Raw genomic sequence first — 16,240 nt, forward strand, 5'->3', positions numbered from 1 at the left:
CCGAGTCTGCCCCGCTCATTCCAGCTTTCCCACATCCACAGACGACAATCCTGCTACGCCCCATCCTTCTATCCTTCATCCCTGGAAAGCCCTTACTTAGCACAGGGACTGGCACAGGGTAAATGCTCATTAAATGTGAGCTGTCTATCACCCTCATGTGCAGAGAATCACATCAACTGAACTCTCAACACCTGAATAGAAATCAAAGGTAAGTGGTCCCTTTGCTAAAGGATTTCCATCCCTAGGAAGCTCTCCCAGGGCATTTGAGTGATGACTTGCAGAGCTTTTGTTACTTAACAGAGAGGCCAGAGTACAAGAAGTACTATAAAGACCACATGTTAGTGAGCACAAGCTGTTAACATCCCAATGGAAAATGGTATCTGACGTCTCAAAATCCAGTTTGCAAGAAACTTCGCAGGAACAGGGCTTTTGCATGAAGTGAGGGGACCCTGGATCCACACAGCATTGACTGTGTATGTAATGGGGTTTCTGTAGCAATATTAGTCTGGGATCCAACCCTCACATGAGCCCAGAAAGGACTTTGCTCCCCAGGCACACAGCTGTGAAGTAAGCTTTTCCCAAGGTTACTTTGGTAACCCTCTTAAAAATCCCCTCATCCTCCCTCCAACTGTATTTCCCAGGAGGGTGCCAAGGCAGCTGCAATTTCCAACCTGAGAGGTGTCAGCAAGGTCTCCCAAGGGCTGTAAGCTTCTCCTTACACCCACCGACCCACTGCACCATTTCCCCAGCCTGAACACAAGTGCAACAAAGCACTATACATGCCTTTCTAATTTATTAAACAACAGAGCAAGAAATCACAAAATTGCCTTCTGACATAACGTTTCCCTTTTCTGTCCCTGGGTTTTGCAGGCCTGGTGCTGACAACTCCTGGAGAAAAGAAAGGATCAGGGAGCAAAAGCATGGAGTTCTACAGCGAGTTATGGTTCATAGTGTTAATGGCAATGCTGGGCTTGATCTTGTTGGCCATTTTTCTGTCCCTGATACTACAGAGAAAAATCCACAAAGAACCATATATAAGAGAGAGGCCTCCTTTAGTGCCTCTTCCAAAGCGGATGTCTCCATTGAATGTATACCCACCGGGGGAAACCCATATGGTATGTCTCTAAAGGCGGCCTCATTTCTCTATTACTGGACTAAAATATTTGTTTGTATTTAGAAGGAAATATTTTCAGAGCCATAGTAGCAAGGGACTAGATGACACTTACGTTTGGCTAAATGTGGGGACCAAGGGAGACTAACCCTAGAAGAGCATTCTCAACTTTGGCTGCACGTTAGAATCACCTGCTGCTACAGACTGAATATTTGTGTCCCCCCAAAATTCATGTGTTGAAACCCTAATCCCAAGTGTGATGGTATATGGGGGGAGGGCCTTTGGGAGGTAGTTAGGTCATGAGGGTGGAGCCCTCATGAATGGGATTAGTGCCCTTATAAAGAGACCCCAGAGAGCTCCCTTGTCCTTTCCACCATGTGAGGACCAGGAAGTGGGCCCGTGCCAGACACCCAATCTGCCGGCACCTTGATCTTGGACTTCCCAGCCTCCAGAATTTAAGAAATAAATTTCTGTTGCCTCTAGGTCACCCAGCCCATGGTATTCTGTTATAGCAGCCCTAACGGGCTCAAATATCTGGGAAAGTTTTTAAAATACCGATACCTGGGCCTTATCCCAGAAATTCTGATTTCATTGGCCTTGGATGGGGCCTGGGGATTGGTATTCTTTTTTTAACTCCGAAAGTGATTCTAATGTGCACCAGGGGTGAGTATTTCTGCTTTGTAGTTGTAAGTCAGGGGATGGTGGAGGAGAGTGGTATATTGAAATCACCTGGAGAATTTATAGGTTATCTTACTGTGTAACTTGGGGAATTAGAAATAAAAGGGGAGACAGGGAAGGACTTAAGTGCCAGCAGTGCTGGGTCTGTTCTTGACCCTGACACCCTGCGCCAGTGCGGATGGATGACTCGTTGTGGCTCCAGACCACCTACTGCCAAGATAGAGATCAGGCAAAGATCTGGGGGGTGAAGGTCACACGGAGGGTGACACAAGGCATTGCTGCACCAAGCACTTATTGAAGAGGTAAAAGGTGACTGAATCCCATGGTGCAGTCTGGCATGGGGCTGTGTCTACCTGGGCAAGGAAAGGCTGTAATTTATAAATCCCCCAGGTACCAGTCTGCTCCCCAAACTGTGTGCCAAAATGCATCTGCCCGAGGGGACCCCTCTTCCCTAGTTTGCACAAAGATTCTATATGAGCTAGTGGCCACCCTCTGCAGCTGAAATTCTGATCACCAATTCCAATGTGTGGGGAGGCTTTCCACAGCAACAGACAATTCTGTGACACCAGCTGGGTGTCCTACATTTCAACTAAATTCTGACACCGTCTACCCAGAAATAGCATCAGATTCCACAGGGGAAGGGCTCAGTCCTACAAGACTCTTGTCCCCTCTGTGTCCCCTTCCCCCTCAACCTCAGAGACCAATCACAAGTCCAGATTGTCACCTGTGCTTCTGACCTACTGGCTACAGATTGGAGGTTCCAATGACCAAATCTTTGGGTTTCTTAATTTGTTAACTAATTTAATGAACAGTAACAAATTTTAAATTTGTTAACATTTTCAAGATCACAAAGCATAAATTGAGTCCAGCTAAGTTCAAGTGCAGGTTCTACTTGTACAGTCAGCCCTATATATCTACAGATTCCACACCCACAGACACAGAGGGCTGACCATGAGAATTGAACATCCTCGGATTTTGGTACCCATGGGAGGGAGTCCTGGAGCCAAATCCCCTTGGATACTGAGGGGCAATTGTAATTACTGGCTTGCAGATCCTTTCATCTCTGCAATACTAAACAAATAATGCAGTATCACCTCAACACTTAGCAATTAGTTTCTACTCACTGAGTGGTTTAAATTGCCGAACTCTTAATATTATGAAAATGCATCTCCAGATAGTATTAATGTGTGGGTATGATAATACTGTCCTTGGAGAAACATAAAGAATTTGGGTTTGGGGTTTTTTTTTTTTTTATTTTATTGAAGTATAGTTGATTTACAATGTTGTGTTAATGTCTGCTATAGAGCAAAGTGATTCAGTTATACATATATATATTCTTTTTCATATTTCTTCGATTGTGGTTTATCAAAAGATATTGAATATAGTTCTCCTGCTGTACAGTAGGCACTTGTTGTTTATCCATCCTATACACAATAGTTTGAATGTGCTAATCCCAAACTTCCAATCCTTACCTCCCCCATTGCCCTGCCCCTTGGCAACCACAAGTCTGTTCTCTGTGTCCTTGAGTCTGTTTCTGTTTCGTAGATAAGTTCATTTGTGTCATATTTTAGATTCCATCATAAGTGATACCATATGATATTTGTCTTTCTCTTCTGACTTACTTTGCTTAGTAGGTTAATCTCTAGGTCCATCCATGTTGCTGCAAATGGCATTATTTCATTCTTGTTTATGGCTGAGTAATATTCTCTTATATAAATATAGCACTCTTCTTTATCCATGCATCTGTCAATGGACATGTAGGTTGTTTCCATGTTTTGGGTATTGGAAATAGTGCTTTTATGAACATTGGGCTCCATGTATCTTTTCGAATTAGAGTTTTGTCCTGATATATGCCCAGGAGTGGGATTGCTGGATCATATGGCAACTCTATTTTTAGTTTTTGAGGACCATCCATACTGTTTTTTATAGTGGCTGCACTGATTTACATTCCCACCAACAGTGTAGGAGGGTTCCCTTTTCTATACTCGCCCTCCAGAACTTGTTATTTTTAGACTTTTTAATGATGACTAGTCTGTCCAGTGTGAGGTGGTACCTCACTGTAGTTTTGATTTGCATTTCTCAAATAATTAGTGATGTTGAGCATCTTTTCATGTGCCTGTTGGACATGTGTATGTCTTCTTTGGAGAAATGTCTACTGCGGTCTTCAGCCCACTTTTCAGTTAGGTTGTCTGTTTTTTTTATTATTAAGTTGTATGACCTGTTTGTATATTTTGTAAATTAAGCCCTTATCATTTGCATCCTTTGCAAATATTTTCTCCCAGTCCATAGGTTGTCTTTTCATTTTATTTATGGTTTCCTTTGCCTATGCAAAAGTTTATAAGTTTGATTAGGTCCCAATTAGTGACTTTTGCTTTTATTTTTTTTAACATCTTTATTGGAGTATAATTGCTTTACAATGTTGTGTTAGTTTCTGCTGTATAACAAAGTGAATCAGCTATATGTATACATATATCCCCATATCCCCTCCCTCTTGAGTCTCCCTCCCACCCACCCTATCACACCCCTCTAAGTGGTCACAAAGCACTGAGCTGATCTCCCCATGTTATGCAGCTGCTTCCCACTAGCTATCTATTTTACACTTGGTAGTGTATATATGTCAATGCTACTCTTTCACTTCGTCCCAGCTTACCCTTCCCCCTCCCCATGTCCTCAAGTCCATTCTCTATGTCTGTCTTTATTCCTGTCCTGCCCCTAGGTTCATCAGAACCATATTTTTTTTCTAGATCCCACATATATGTGTTAGCATACGGTATTTGTTTTTCTGACTTCCTTCACTCTGTATGACAGACTCTAACTCCATCCACCTCACTACAAATAACTCCATTTCGTTTCTTTTTTTTTATGGCTGAGTGATATTCCATTGTATATATGTGCCACATCTTCTTTATCCATTCATCTGATGATGGACACTTAGGTTGCTTCCATGTCCTGGCTATTGTAAATAGAGCTGCAATGAACATTTTGGTACATGACTTTTTTTGAATTATGGTTTTCTCAGGGTACATGCCCAGTACTGGGATTGCTGGGTCGTGTGGTAGTTCTATTTTTAGTTTTTTAAGGAACCTCCATACTGTTCTCCATAGTGGCTGTATCAATTTACATTCCCACCAACAGTGCAAGAGGGTTCCCTTTTCTCCACACCCTCTCCAGCATTTACTGTTTCTAGATTTTTTGATGATGGCCATTCTGACCGGTGTGAGATGATATCTCATTGTAGTTTTGATTTGCATTTCTCTAATGATTAATGATGTTAAGCATTCTTTCATGTGTTTGTTGGCAATCTGTATATATCTTCTTTGGAGAACTGTCTATTTAGGTCTTCTGCCCATTTTTGGATTGGGTTGTTTGTTTTTTGTTATTGAGCTGCATGAGCTGCTTGTAAATTTTGGAGATTAATCCTTTGTCAGTTACTTCATTTGCAAATATTTTCCCCCATTCTGAGGGTTGTCTTTTGGTCTTGTTTATGGTTTCCTTTGCTGTGCAAAAGCTTTTAAGTTTCATTAGGTCCCATTTGTTTATTTTTGTTTTTATTTCCATTTCTCTAGGAGCTGGGTCAAAAAGGATCTTGCTGTGATTTATGTCATAGAGTGTTCTGCCTATGTTTTCCTCTAAGAGTTTTATCATGTCTGGCCTTACATTTAGGTCTTTAATCCATTTTGAGTTTATTTTTGTGTATGATGTTAAGGGAGTGTTCTAATTTCATAGTTTTACATGTACCTGTCCAGTTTTCCCAGCACCACTTATTGAAGAGGCTGTCTTTTCTCCACTGTATATGCTTGCCTCCTTTGTGCCAGAAACGGGATGAAGACCTAATATATATCTTTCTCATTATAAATCAGTTATCACAGCAACACGCAAATAAAGCACAGAAACCTGGTCAAACTGCTTAAGTTTCAATACTTCAAAAAACAGAGATGAGGGAACGGTAGCATTGTCCACCTTCCGTATCTCTTCAGTCTTCAAGGACACAGCAATGACAGAGGTCAATGCCGTGATGCATCTGTATTGTGGCAAAGTAGCAGAATAGGTGGGGGCATGAGAGGGCAGCCGTTCCTCATAGACCCATGGACTGTGGTGGATGCAGAGGCAGCCGGGGAAAAGTGACAGGGTGGCGGGGAAGCAAGGAAGATGCCAGCCACGTCCCTCAGCCTGGCTCCCTCGCCGTCCACATCTCCCCCTCCACTCTCCTGGCTCCGTCCTCCAAGGCTCCTTCCTCTCTGAGCACAACAGGCTCCTCCTGCGGGGCAGCTGCTGAATGCAGGGCTGTTGAGTGGGCAGTTCAGGCGCTGGGGCCGTGTGCTTCTGTTCAGGGGAGAGCCCTGAGGAGGCTCTCACTGAGGGGCTGACACTGCAGAACTTTCCCTTGTTGGAGAGGAACGTTCTCTCTCCGACGAGGCCGTGCTCTTAGACAGAGGATGCACCACTGCTGGAGGGAAGTGCATGGAAGAGCCAGGCAGGCCGGAGAGGTCTGTTAGGTGATCTGGGAAATGAGTTAAATCAACCCTGCGGTGCATCGAGTGTGTGGAGAAGGTGAATGGGATCACCTGGGTTTATCGACTCTGTAACATGACGTCCAGTTACAGGAAACTTACCCACAGACCAGTAGCATCCAGGACTGGGTTCAGTGATCAGTTCTGTCCCTCCACCCATCGCTACAGGCCAGCCCCTCTGCCTCCTAGACCTTCGTGAGGAGGAATCCAGTTTTGCCCGTTTGGTTAGGTTAGTGATCAAGAAACAAGCAGGTCATCCCTGTGGGCAAGTTACACTCGACAGTTCCCTTGCTTGGAGTTATCCTGAGTCTTGTTAAGCTCTGTTTTGTCAAAGTGAGGCCCCTGAATATTGGTATCAGCATCACATGGGAGGCTGACCTGAGTCTCAGAGGAAGAAACCTGAGAGTCTGCCATTTCCAGCAACCTTGGGAAGGCTGATGCTCAGTGAAGTTTGAGAACAGCCCTGAATGAATGAAAAGATAACACAGTTGCTGTGAGCAGTGTGTACAGTCCGATGACCAATAAAGCCCGATTGGGGGTGGTGACTGCGTGACTCCACTTATATGAGGTATTTAAATAGTCAAACTCAGGGAAGCAAAGACTAGAATGGTGGTTGCCAGGGGCTGTGGGAGGGGGAAATGGGGAGGGAGTTGATAATGAACAGGTGGAAAGTTTCAGTTATGCAAGATGAAGTTCTAGAACTCTGCTGTACCACATGGTCCTACAGAGAACAGTGCTGTATTGGTGAAAGGGTAGATCTCTTACTGCAAGGCAATAAAATTAAATTTAAAAACAAACATGTGAGACTGCTGATGAGTCCTTGCAGTCCTGACAAGATCCAGGCCCAGCCCCCTGTGGGCCCGGACATAGGCTCCAGCTGGGAGGAGCAGGCAAAGGAATTCAAATTCCCTCCTCCTCTCCTCCCCTGACCACCCAGGCAAAGCAGAATGGCACCCACCTGATTGACCTCTGCCGAGGGGCCAGGACAGAGTGAGGAGGGGAAGGGGAGGAGGCTGGCTGGCTATGGGGGCTCTGGGCCCAGAGAAGGGGCTGGTCATCAGAAGGGAGGGTGCTACTTGCAGGCCCTGGAGCATTCCCAGAGGTGAAATCTGGCGTATACCTGGGTGCCAGGCAGTGTTCCCCAACCCATTGAATCACAGTTTAACTCTACCCAGTGGACAAAAGTTACATACAAGCTTGCTTTTGTAAAACCTCTTTGAAACTAAACTGTTCTCACAGTGTTGGAGAGCTGGATGATTATTAGCAAAGGTTAGTCAAACTAAAGAGAAGACACTTTGCATTAATAGAACAAAAGGAAGAGCTGATGTGGATGTCCGTGGGCTCTGGAACCTGCAGGTATGAATCTGAATAGGAGCAAGCTGCATTCACCTGCTCTGTTTCCCAGACTGACTTTCTTTTCACTTGAGTAGGTCAATGCTAGCTACCCCTACAGCGCACACACACGCGCACACACACACGCGCGTGCGCACACACACACACACACACACACACACACACACACACACACGGTCATCTGACAAGCCCTGGTTTCAGGGCTGCTGTAAACCTGTCCCAGGCACTCCTGTCCTCTGAACAGGTAAGATACTCTTTAACATCAGAGACAAATTGGTAGAAGGCTTTTCAGCTCAACCCTGAACAGAGAAAAATGGGGCAGAGGTGCCAGAGAAAGGGAGAACTTTTTCTATTGTTTAATTCTAAATGTGTTAACGTTTTCAAGATCACTCAGCATAAATTGAGTCCAGCTAAGTTTAAGTGTAGGTTTTACTTGTACAGTCAGCCCTATGAGTCTACACATTCCACACCCAGAGACACAGAAGGCTGATTATGGGACTGGAACATCTTTGGATTCTGGTACCCATGGCGGGGTCCTGCAGCCAACCCCCCTTGGATACTGAGAGACAATTGTAATGTAATTACTGGCTTGCAGATCCTTTCATTCTCTGCAATACTAAACAAATAATGCAATGTTACCGTGGTACTAAGCACTTAGTTTCTACTCACCGAGTAGTTTAAATTGCAGAACTCTTTATATATATGAAAATGCATCTCCAGGTAGTATTAATGTGTGGGTATGATTATGCTATTCTTGAAGAAACACGAAGAATTTGTTTTCATTTTTTTAAAATTTTATTGAAGTAGAGTTGATTTATCGTGTTGTGTTCATTTCTGCTGTACAGCAAAGTGATTCAGTTTTATACACACACACACACATTTTTTTATATTCATTTCCATTATGGCTTATCTGAGGATATTGAATATAGTTCCCTGTACTGTAAAGTAGGGCCTTGTGGTTTATTCATCATATATAAAATAGTTTGCATCTGCTAATCCCAAACTCCCCATCCATCCCTCCCCCACGCCCCTCCCCATTGGCAACCACAAGTCTGTTCTCTATGTCTGTGAGTCTGTTTCTGTTTTGTATATAGGTTCATTTGTTTTGTATTTTAGATTCCATCATAAGTGATATATGGTATTCGTCTTTCACTTTTTGACTTACTTCGCTTAGTATGATAATCTCTCGGCCCATCCATGTTGCTGCAAATGGCATTATTTTATTCTTTATTATGGCTGAGTAATATTCCATTGTATAAATATACCACATCTTCCTTATCCACACATCTCTCCAGGGACATCTAGGTTGTTTCCATGTCTTGGATATTGTACATAGTGCTGCTATGAACATTGTGGTGCATGTATCTTTTCGAATTAGAGTTTTGTCTGGATATATGCCCTGGAACGGGATTGCTGGATCATATAGCAACTCTATTTTTAGTTTTTTGAGGAACCTCCATACTGTTTTCCATAGTGGCTGCACCAACTGACATTCCCACCAAGAATGTAAGAGGGTTCCCTTTTCTCCACACCCCCTCCAGCAGTTGTTATTTGTAGACTTTTTAATGATGGCCATTCTGACCTTTGTTAGATGGTACTTCATTGTAGTTGTGATTACCATTTCTCTAATAACTAGTGAATATGAGCATCTTTTCATGTGCCTCTTGGCCAGCCGTATGTCTTCTTTGGAGATATGTCTATTTAGGTCTTCTGCCTATCTTTTGATTGGGTTGTGTTATTTTTATTTATTTAATTATTATTATTATTATTTTGTGTGTGTGTGTGTGTGCTGCATTGTGCAGCTTGCAGGATTTTAGTTCCCTGACCAGGGATTGACCAGGGCCACAGCAGTGAAAGCACCAATCCTAACCCCTGGACCACCAGGGAAGTTCTGGGGTTGTTTGTTTTTTCGCACTGAGTTGTATGAGCTGTTTGTACATTTTAGAAATTAAGCCCTTATCGGTCGCATCATTTGCAAATATTTTCTCCCAGACTGTAGGTTGTCTTTCTGTTTGGTTTATGATTTCATTTGCTGTGCAAAAGCTTATAAGTTTGATTAGGTCCCATTTGTTTATTTTTGCTTTTATTTCTATCACCTTGGGAGACTGACCTACAAAAAAATCAGTATGATTTATGATTTTAGGTCAGAAAATGCTTTGCCTATGTTCCCTTCTAGGAGTTTTTTGGTGTCGTGTCTTATATTTAAGTCTATAAGCCATTTTGAGTTTATTTTTGTATAGGGTGTGAGGGTGTGTTCTAACTTCATTGATTTACATGCAGCTGTCCAACTTTCCTGACACCACTAGCTGAAGAGACTGTCTTTTCCCCATTGTGTATTCTTGCCTCCTTTGTCGAAGATTAACTGAGCATAGGTGTGTGAGTTTATTTCTGGGCTCTCTATTCTGTTCCATTGATCCATATGTCTTTTTGTGCCAGTACCACACTGTTTTGATTACTGTAGCTTTGTAGTATTGTCTGAAGTCTTGGAGGGTTATGCCTCCTACTGTTTTCTTTTTCCTCAAGATTGCTTTGGCAAGTCTGGGTGTTTTATGGTTCCATATAAATTTTAGTATTATTTGATCTAGTTCAGTGAAAAATGTCATGGGTAATTTGATAGGGATCGCATTAAATCTGTATATTGCTTTGGATAGTATGACCATTTTAACAATATTAATTCTTCCAATCCAAGAGCATGGAATGTCTTTCCAATTCTTTGAATCATCTTGAATTTACTTTATTAATGTTTTGTATTTCTCAGCATGTAAGTCTTTCATCTCCTTGGTGAGGTTTATTCCTAAGTATTTTTTTTTTTTTGATGCAACTTTAAAGGGTATTGTTTGTCTACATTCCCTTTCTGATATTTCATTGTTAGTGTAAAGAAATGCAACCAATTTCTGTATATTAATTTTGTATCCTGCTACCATGCTGAATTTGTTTATCAGTTCTAGTAGTTTTTCTGTGGCATCTTTAGGGTATTCTAGATATAGTATCTTGTCATCTGCTTATAATGATAATTTTACCTTTTACCTCCTCCCTACCAATTTGAACACGTTTTATTTCTTTTTCTTGTCTAATTGCTGTGGCTAGGACTGGCAGTTCTATATTGAATAGAAGTGGTGAGAGTAGGCATCCTTGTCTTGTTCCAGATTTTAACGGGAAGGCTTTCAGCTTTTCACCATTGAATATTATACTGGTTGTGAGTTTGTCATAAACAGCTTTTATTATGTTGAGATATGTTCCCTCTATACCCACTTTCATAAGGGGTTTTATCATGAATGGATGTTGAATTTTATCAAAGGCTTTTTCTGCATGTATTGAGATGATCCTGTGGTTTTGTCTTTTCTTTTGCTGATGAGGTGTATCACATTGATTTGCATATGTTGAACTCTCCTTGTGACACTAGGATGAACCCAAATTGGTGTGGTGTATGATCTTTTTTATGTGTTGTTGGATTCAGTTTGCTAGTATTATATTGAGAATTTTTGCATCTATATTCATCAAAGATATTGGCCTGAAATTTTCTTTTTTGGTAGTGTCTTTGTCTGATTTTGGTATCAGGGTGGCATTGTCTTCATAGAATGTCTTTTGAAGTGTTCCATCCTCTTCAATCTTTTGGAAGAGTTTGAGAAGGATCAGTATAAGTTCTTCTTTGTATGTTTGGTAGAATTCACATGTGAAGACATCTGGTCCTGGAGTTTTGTTTGTAAGGAGTTTTTTGAAATTACACATTCTGTTTCACTTCTAGTGATCAGTCTGTTCAAGTTATCTATTTTTTCTTGATTCAGTTTTGGTGCATTGTATGTTTCTAGAAACTTGTCTATTTCTTCTAGTTTGTCCAATTTGTTGGCATAAATTATTCACAGTATTCTCTTATGTTTCCCCCCCACCCCATGGTATCAGTTGTGATTTCTAGTCTTTCCTTTCTTATTTTGTTTCTTTGTGTCTCCTCTCATTTCTTCTTGGTGAGCCTGGCCAGAGGTTTGTCTATTTTGTTTACTATCTCAAAGAACCAGCTCTTGGTTATATTGATTTTTTTCTATTGTTTTTTAATCTCTAATTATTTCCTCTCTGATCTTTGTTATCTCCTTCCTTCTGCTGACTTTAGGTTTTCTTTGTTCCTTTTCTTTTAGGTGGTGGGTTTAGGTTGTTTCCTAAAGAAGGCCTCTATCACTATGAATTTCCATGTAAGAAATGCTTTTGCCGCATCCCATAGATTTTGTATGGTTGTGTTTTCATTGTCTCATTGCTTCAAGTATTTTTTAATTTCTTCTTTTTCTTTCTTTCTTTTCTTTTTTTTTTTTTTTTGGCTTTCAGGGGAAAGTTTTTATTTTACTTATTTATTTTTTTATTTTTTATTTTATGTTGGAGTATAGTTGATATACAATGTTGTGTTTCAGGTGTATAGCAAAGTGATTTAGTTATGCATATACATATATTTATGCTGTTTCAGATTCTTTTCCCATGTAGGTTCTTACAGAGTATTGAGTAGAGTTCCTTGTGCTATACAGTAGGTCCTTCTTGATTATCTATTTTATATATAGTGGTGTGTATATGTTAATCCCAACCTCCTAATTTATCCCTCGTCCCACCCCCACTTTTCCCCATTGGTAACCATAACTTTCTTTTCTATGTCTGTGAGTCTGTTTCGTAAATAAATTCATTTGTATCATTTTTTAGATTCCACATATAAGTGATATCATATATTTCTCTGACTTACTTCACTTAGCATAATAATCTCTAGGTTCATCCATGTTGCTGCAAATGGCATTATTTCATTCTTTTTATGGCTGAGTAATATTCCATTGTATACATGTACCGCATTTTCTTTTTCCATTCATCTGTTGATGGACATTTAGGTTGCTTCCATGTCTTGGCTATTGTATATAGTGTTTCAATAAGCATTAGGGTGCATGTATCTTTTCAAAGTATGGTTTTCTCCAGATATATGCCCAAGAGTGAGATTTCTGTATCATATGGTAACTTTATTTTTAGTTTTTTAAGGAACCTCCATATTGTTCTCCACAGTGGCTGCACCAATTTACATTCCCACCAACAGTGTAGGAGGGTTCCCTTTTCCCCTGACCCTCTCCAGCATTTATTGTTTGTGGACTTTTTAATGAAGGCCATTCTGACCAGTGTGAGGTGGTACCTCATTATAGTTTTGATTTGCACTTCTTTAATAATTAGCAATATTGAGCATCTTTTCATGTGCTTTTTGCCCATCTGTATGTCTTCTGTGGAGAAGTGTTGATTTATGTCTTCTGCCCGTTTTTTTTTATGGTGTTGATTGTTTTTCTTAATATTGAGCTGCATGAGCTGTTTTTATATTTTGAAGATTAATCCCTTTTTGGTCACATCATTTGCAAATATTTTTTCCCATTCGGTGGGTTATCTTTTCGTTTTGTCAGTGGTTTCCTTTGCAGTGCAAAAGCTTTTTTTTTTAATTTTTATTGTAGTAGAGTTGATTTACAATGTTGTGTTAGTTCCACATGAACAGCAAAGTAAATCAGACTAATTATATCTTTTTTTAAAATTTTTATTGGAGTAGAGTTGATTTACAATGTTGTGTTAGTTTCACATGCACAGCAAAATAAATCAGACTAATTATATATATATATGTGTGTGTATATATATATATAATATATATGTATATTATATATATATAATATATATATATAAAATCTCCATTCTTTTTCAGATTCTTTTCCCATACAGGTTATTACAGAATATTGAGTACAGTTGCCTATGCTATACAGTAGGTCCTTATTGGTTATTAATTTTATACATAGTAGTTGGTATATGTTAATCCAAATCTCCTAATTTATCACTTACCCCAACACTTCCCCTTTGGTAACCTTAAGTTTGATTTCGAGATCTGTGAGTCGGTTTCTGTTTTGTAACTCACTTCATTTGTATCATGTTTTAATTAGATTCCACATATAAATGATATCATATGATATTTGTCTTTATCTGACTTAATTCACTTAGTATGATAATCTCTAGGTCCATACATGTTGCTGCAACTGGCATTATTTCATTCTTTTTTTAAATTTTTATTTTATATTGCAGTATAGTTGATTTACAATGATGTGTTAGTATCAGCTGTACAGCAAAGTGATTTAATAATACATATACATATATCTATTCTTTTTCAGATTTTTTTCCAATATAGGTTGTTACATGGTATTGAGTGGAGTTCCCTGTGCTATACATTAGGTCCCTGTTGATTATCTATTTTATATATAGTAGTGTGTATATGTTAATCCTAACCTCCTAATTTATTCCTCCCCCCACCTTTCCCCTTTTTGTAACCATAAGCTTGTTTTCTAAGGCTGTGAGTTTGTTTCTGTTTTGTAAATAAGTTCATTTGTATCATTTTTAGATTCCACATATAAGTGATATCATATGATATTTGTCTTTTTCTGTCTGACTTACTTCACTTAGTATGATAATCTCTAGGTCCTTCCATATTGCTGCAAATGGCATTATTTCATTCTTGTTTATGGCTGAGTAATATTCCATTATATATATGTACCAGTCTTCTTTATCTACTCATCTGTTGATGGACATTCACATTGCTTCCATGTCTTGGCTATTATAAATAGTACTGCTGTGAACATTGGGGTGTGTATATCTTTCTGAATTAGAGTTTTCCTCTTTTCTGGCTATATGTCCAGGAGTGGAATTACTGGATCATATGGTAGTTCTATTTTTAGTTTTCTGAGGAACTTCCATACTGTTTTCCACAGTGGCTGCACCAACTTACAATCCCACCAACAGTGGAGGAGGGTTTCCTTTTCTCCACACCCTCTCCAGCTTTTGTTATCTGTAGACTTTTTAATGATGGTCATTCTGACAGGTGTGCAGTGGTACCTTGTTGTATTTTTGATTTGCATTTCTCTAATATTAGCGATGTTGAGCATCTTTTCATGTGCTTTTTGGCCATCTGTATGTCTTCTTTGGAGAAATGTCTATTTACATCTTCTGCCCGTTTTTTGATTGGGATCTTTGTTTTTTTGATATAGAGCTGCATGAGCTATTTGTAAATTTTGGAGATCTATCCCTGTCGGTCGCTTCATTTGCAGATATTTTCTCCCATTCTGTGGGTTGTCTTTTCATTTTGTTTATGGTTTCCTTTGCTGTGCAAAAGCTTTTAAGTTTAATTAGGTCCCATTTGTTTATTTTTGGTTTTATTTTCATTACTCTAGGGGGTGGATCCAATAAGATGCTGCAATTTAAGTCAAAGAGTGTTCTGCCTATATTTTTCTCTAAAAGTTTTACAGTATCCAGTCTTACATTTATGTATTTAATCCATTTTGAGTTTAGTTTTGTGTACAGTGTTAGAGAATGTTCTAAGTTAATTCTTTTATATTTAGCTGTCCAATTTTCCCAGGACAACTTCTTGAAGAGACTGTCTTCTCTTCATTGTAAATTGTTGCCTCCTTTGTCATAGATTAATTGATCATAGTTGCCTGGGTTTATTTCTGGGCCTTCTATCATATTCCCTTGATCTCTATTTCTGTTTTTGTGCCAGTACCATACTGTTTTGATTACTGTAGCTTTATAGTATAGTCTGAAGTCAGGGAGCCTGATTCCTTCAGCTCCATTTTTCTTTCTCAACGTTGTTTTGGCTATTCAGGGTCTTTTGTGTTTCCATACACATTTTAAGATTTTTTTGTTCTAGGTCTGCAAAAATACCAGTGGTAATATGATAGGGATGGCTTGAATCTGTAGACTTCCTTGGGTAGTATAGTATATTCATTTTGACCATATTGATTCTTCCAATCCAAGAACATGGTATATCTTCCTTTCTGTTTGTGTCATCGTCGATTTCTTTCATCAGTGTCTTATAGTTTTCAGAATACAGGTCTTTTGCCTCCTTAGGTAGGTGTAGTCCTAGGTATTTTATTCTTTTTGATGCGACGGTAAATGGGATTGTTTCCTTAATTTCTCTTTCTGATCTTTCATTGTTAGCGTATAGAAATTCAACAGATTTCTGTGTATTAATTTTGTATCCTGCAACATTACCAAATTCATTGATGAGCTGTAGTTACCATCTGGTAACAGCTTTAGGATTTTCTATGTATAGTATCATGTCATCTGCAAACATTGACCATTTTATTTCTTCTTTTCCAATTTGTATTCATTTTATTTCCTTTTCTTCTCTGATTGCCATGGCTAGGACTTCCAAAACTATGTTGAATAAAAGTAGTGAGAGTAGACATCCTTGTCTTGTCCTGACCTTAGAGGGAATGCTTTCAGCTTCTCACCTGAGAATTATGTTAGCTGTGGGTTTGTCATACATGGCCTTTATTATATTGAGGTATGTTCCCTCTATGCCCAGTTTCTGGTGAGTTTTTATTATAAATGGGTGTTGAATTTTGTCAAAAGCTTTCTCTGCACCTATTGAGATGATCATATGGTTTTATTCTTCAATTTGTTAATGTGGTGTATCACACTGGTTGATTTGTGGTATTGAAAAATCCTTGCATCCCTGGAATAAATCCCACTTGATCCTGGTGTGTGATCCATCTAATGTATTGTTGGGTTGGGTTTGCTAGTATTTTGTTGAGGATTTTTGTGTCTG

At 39.5% G+C, this 16,240-nt stretch overlaps 1 protein-coding gene across 1 annotated transcript in view; it reads left to right on the forward strand.

Moving 5' to 3' along the window:
• Window positions 1-16,240, forward strand: part of USH2A (usherin) — a 795,295-nt gene that overhangs the window by 760,173 nt on the left and 18,882 nt on the right. Inside the window, exon 69 of the mRNA XM_068538548.1 lies at window positions 871-1,115. Coding sequence (XP_068394649.1) covers window positions 871-1,115 — 245 coding nt within the window. The remainder of the gene's footprint in view (window positions 1-870; window positions 1,116-16,240) is intronic.

This window comes from Eschrichtius robustus, chromosome 3 (genome assembly GCF_028021215.1).
Source record: "Eschrichtius robustus isolate mEscRob2 chromosome 3, mEscRob2.pri, whole genome shotgun sequence".
In the NCBI taxonomy this organism is placed as follows: domain Eukaryota; kingdom Metazoa; phylum Chordata; class Mammalia; order Artiodactyla; family Eschrichtiidae; genus Eschrichtius; species Eschrichtius robustus.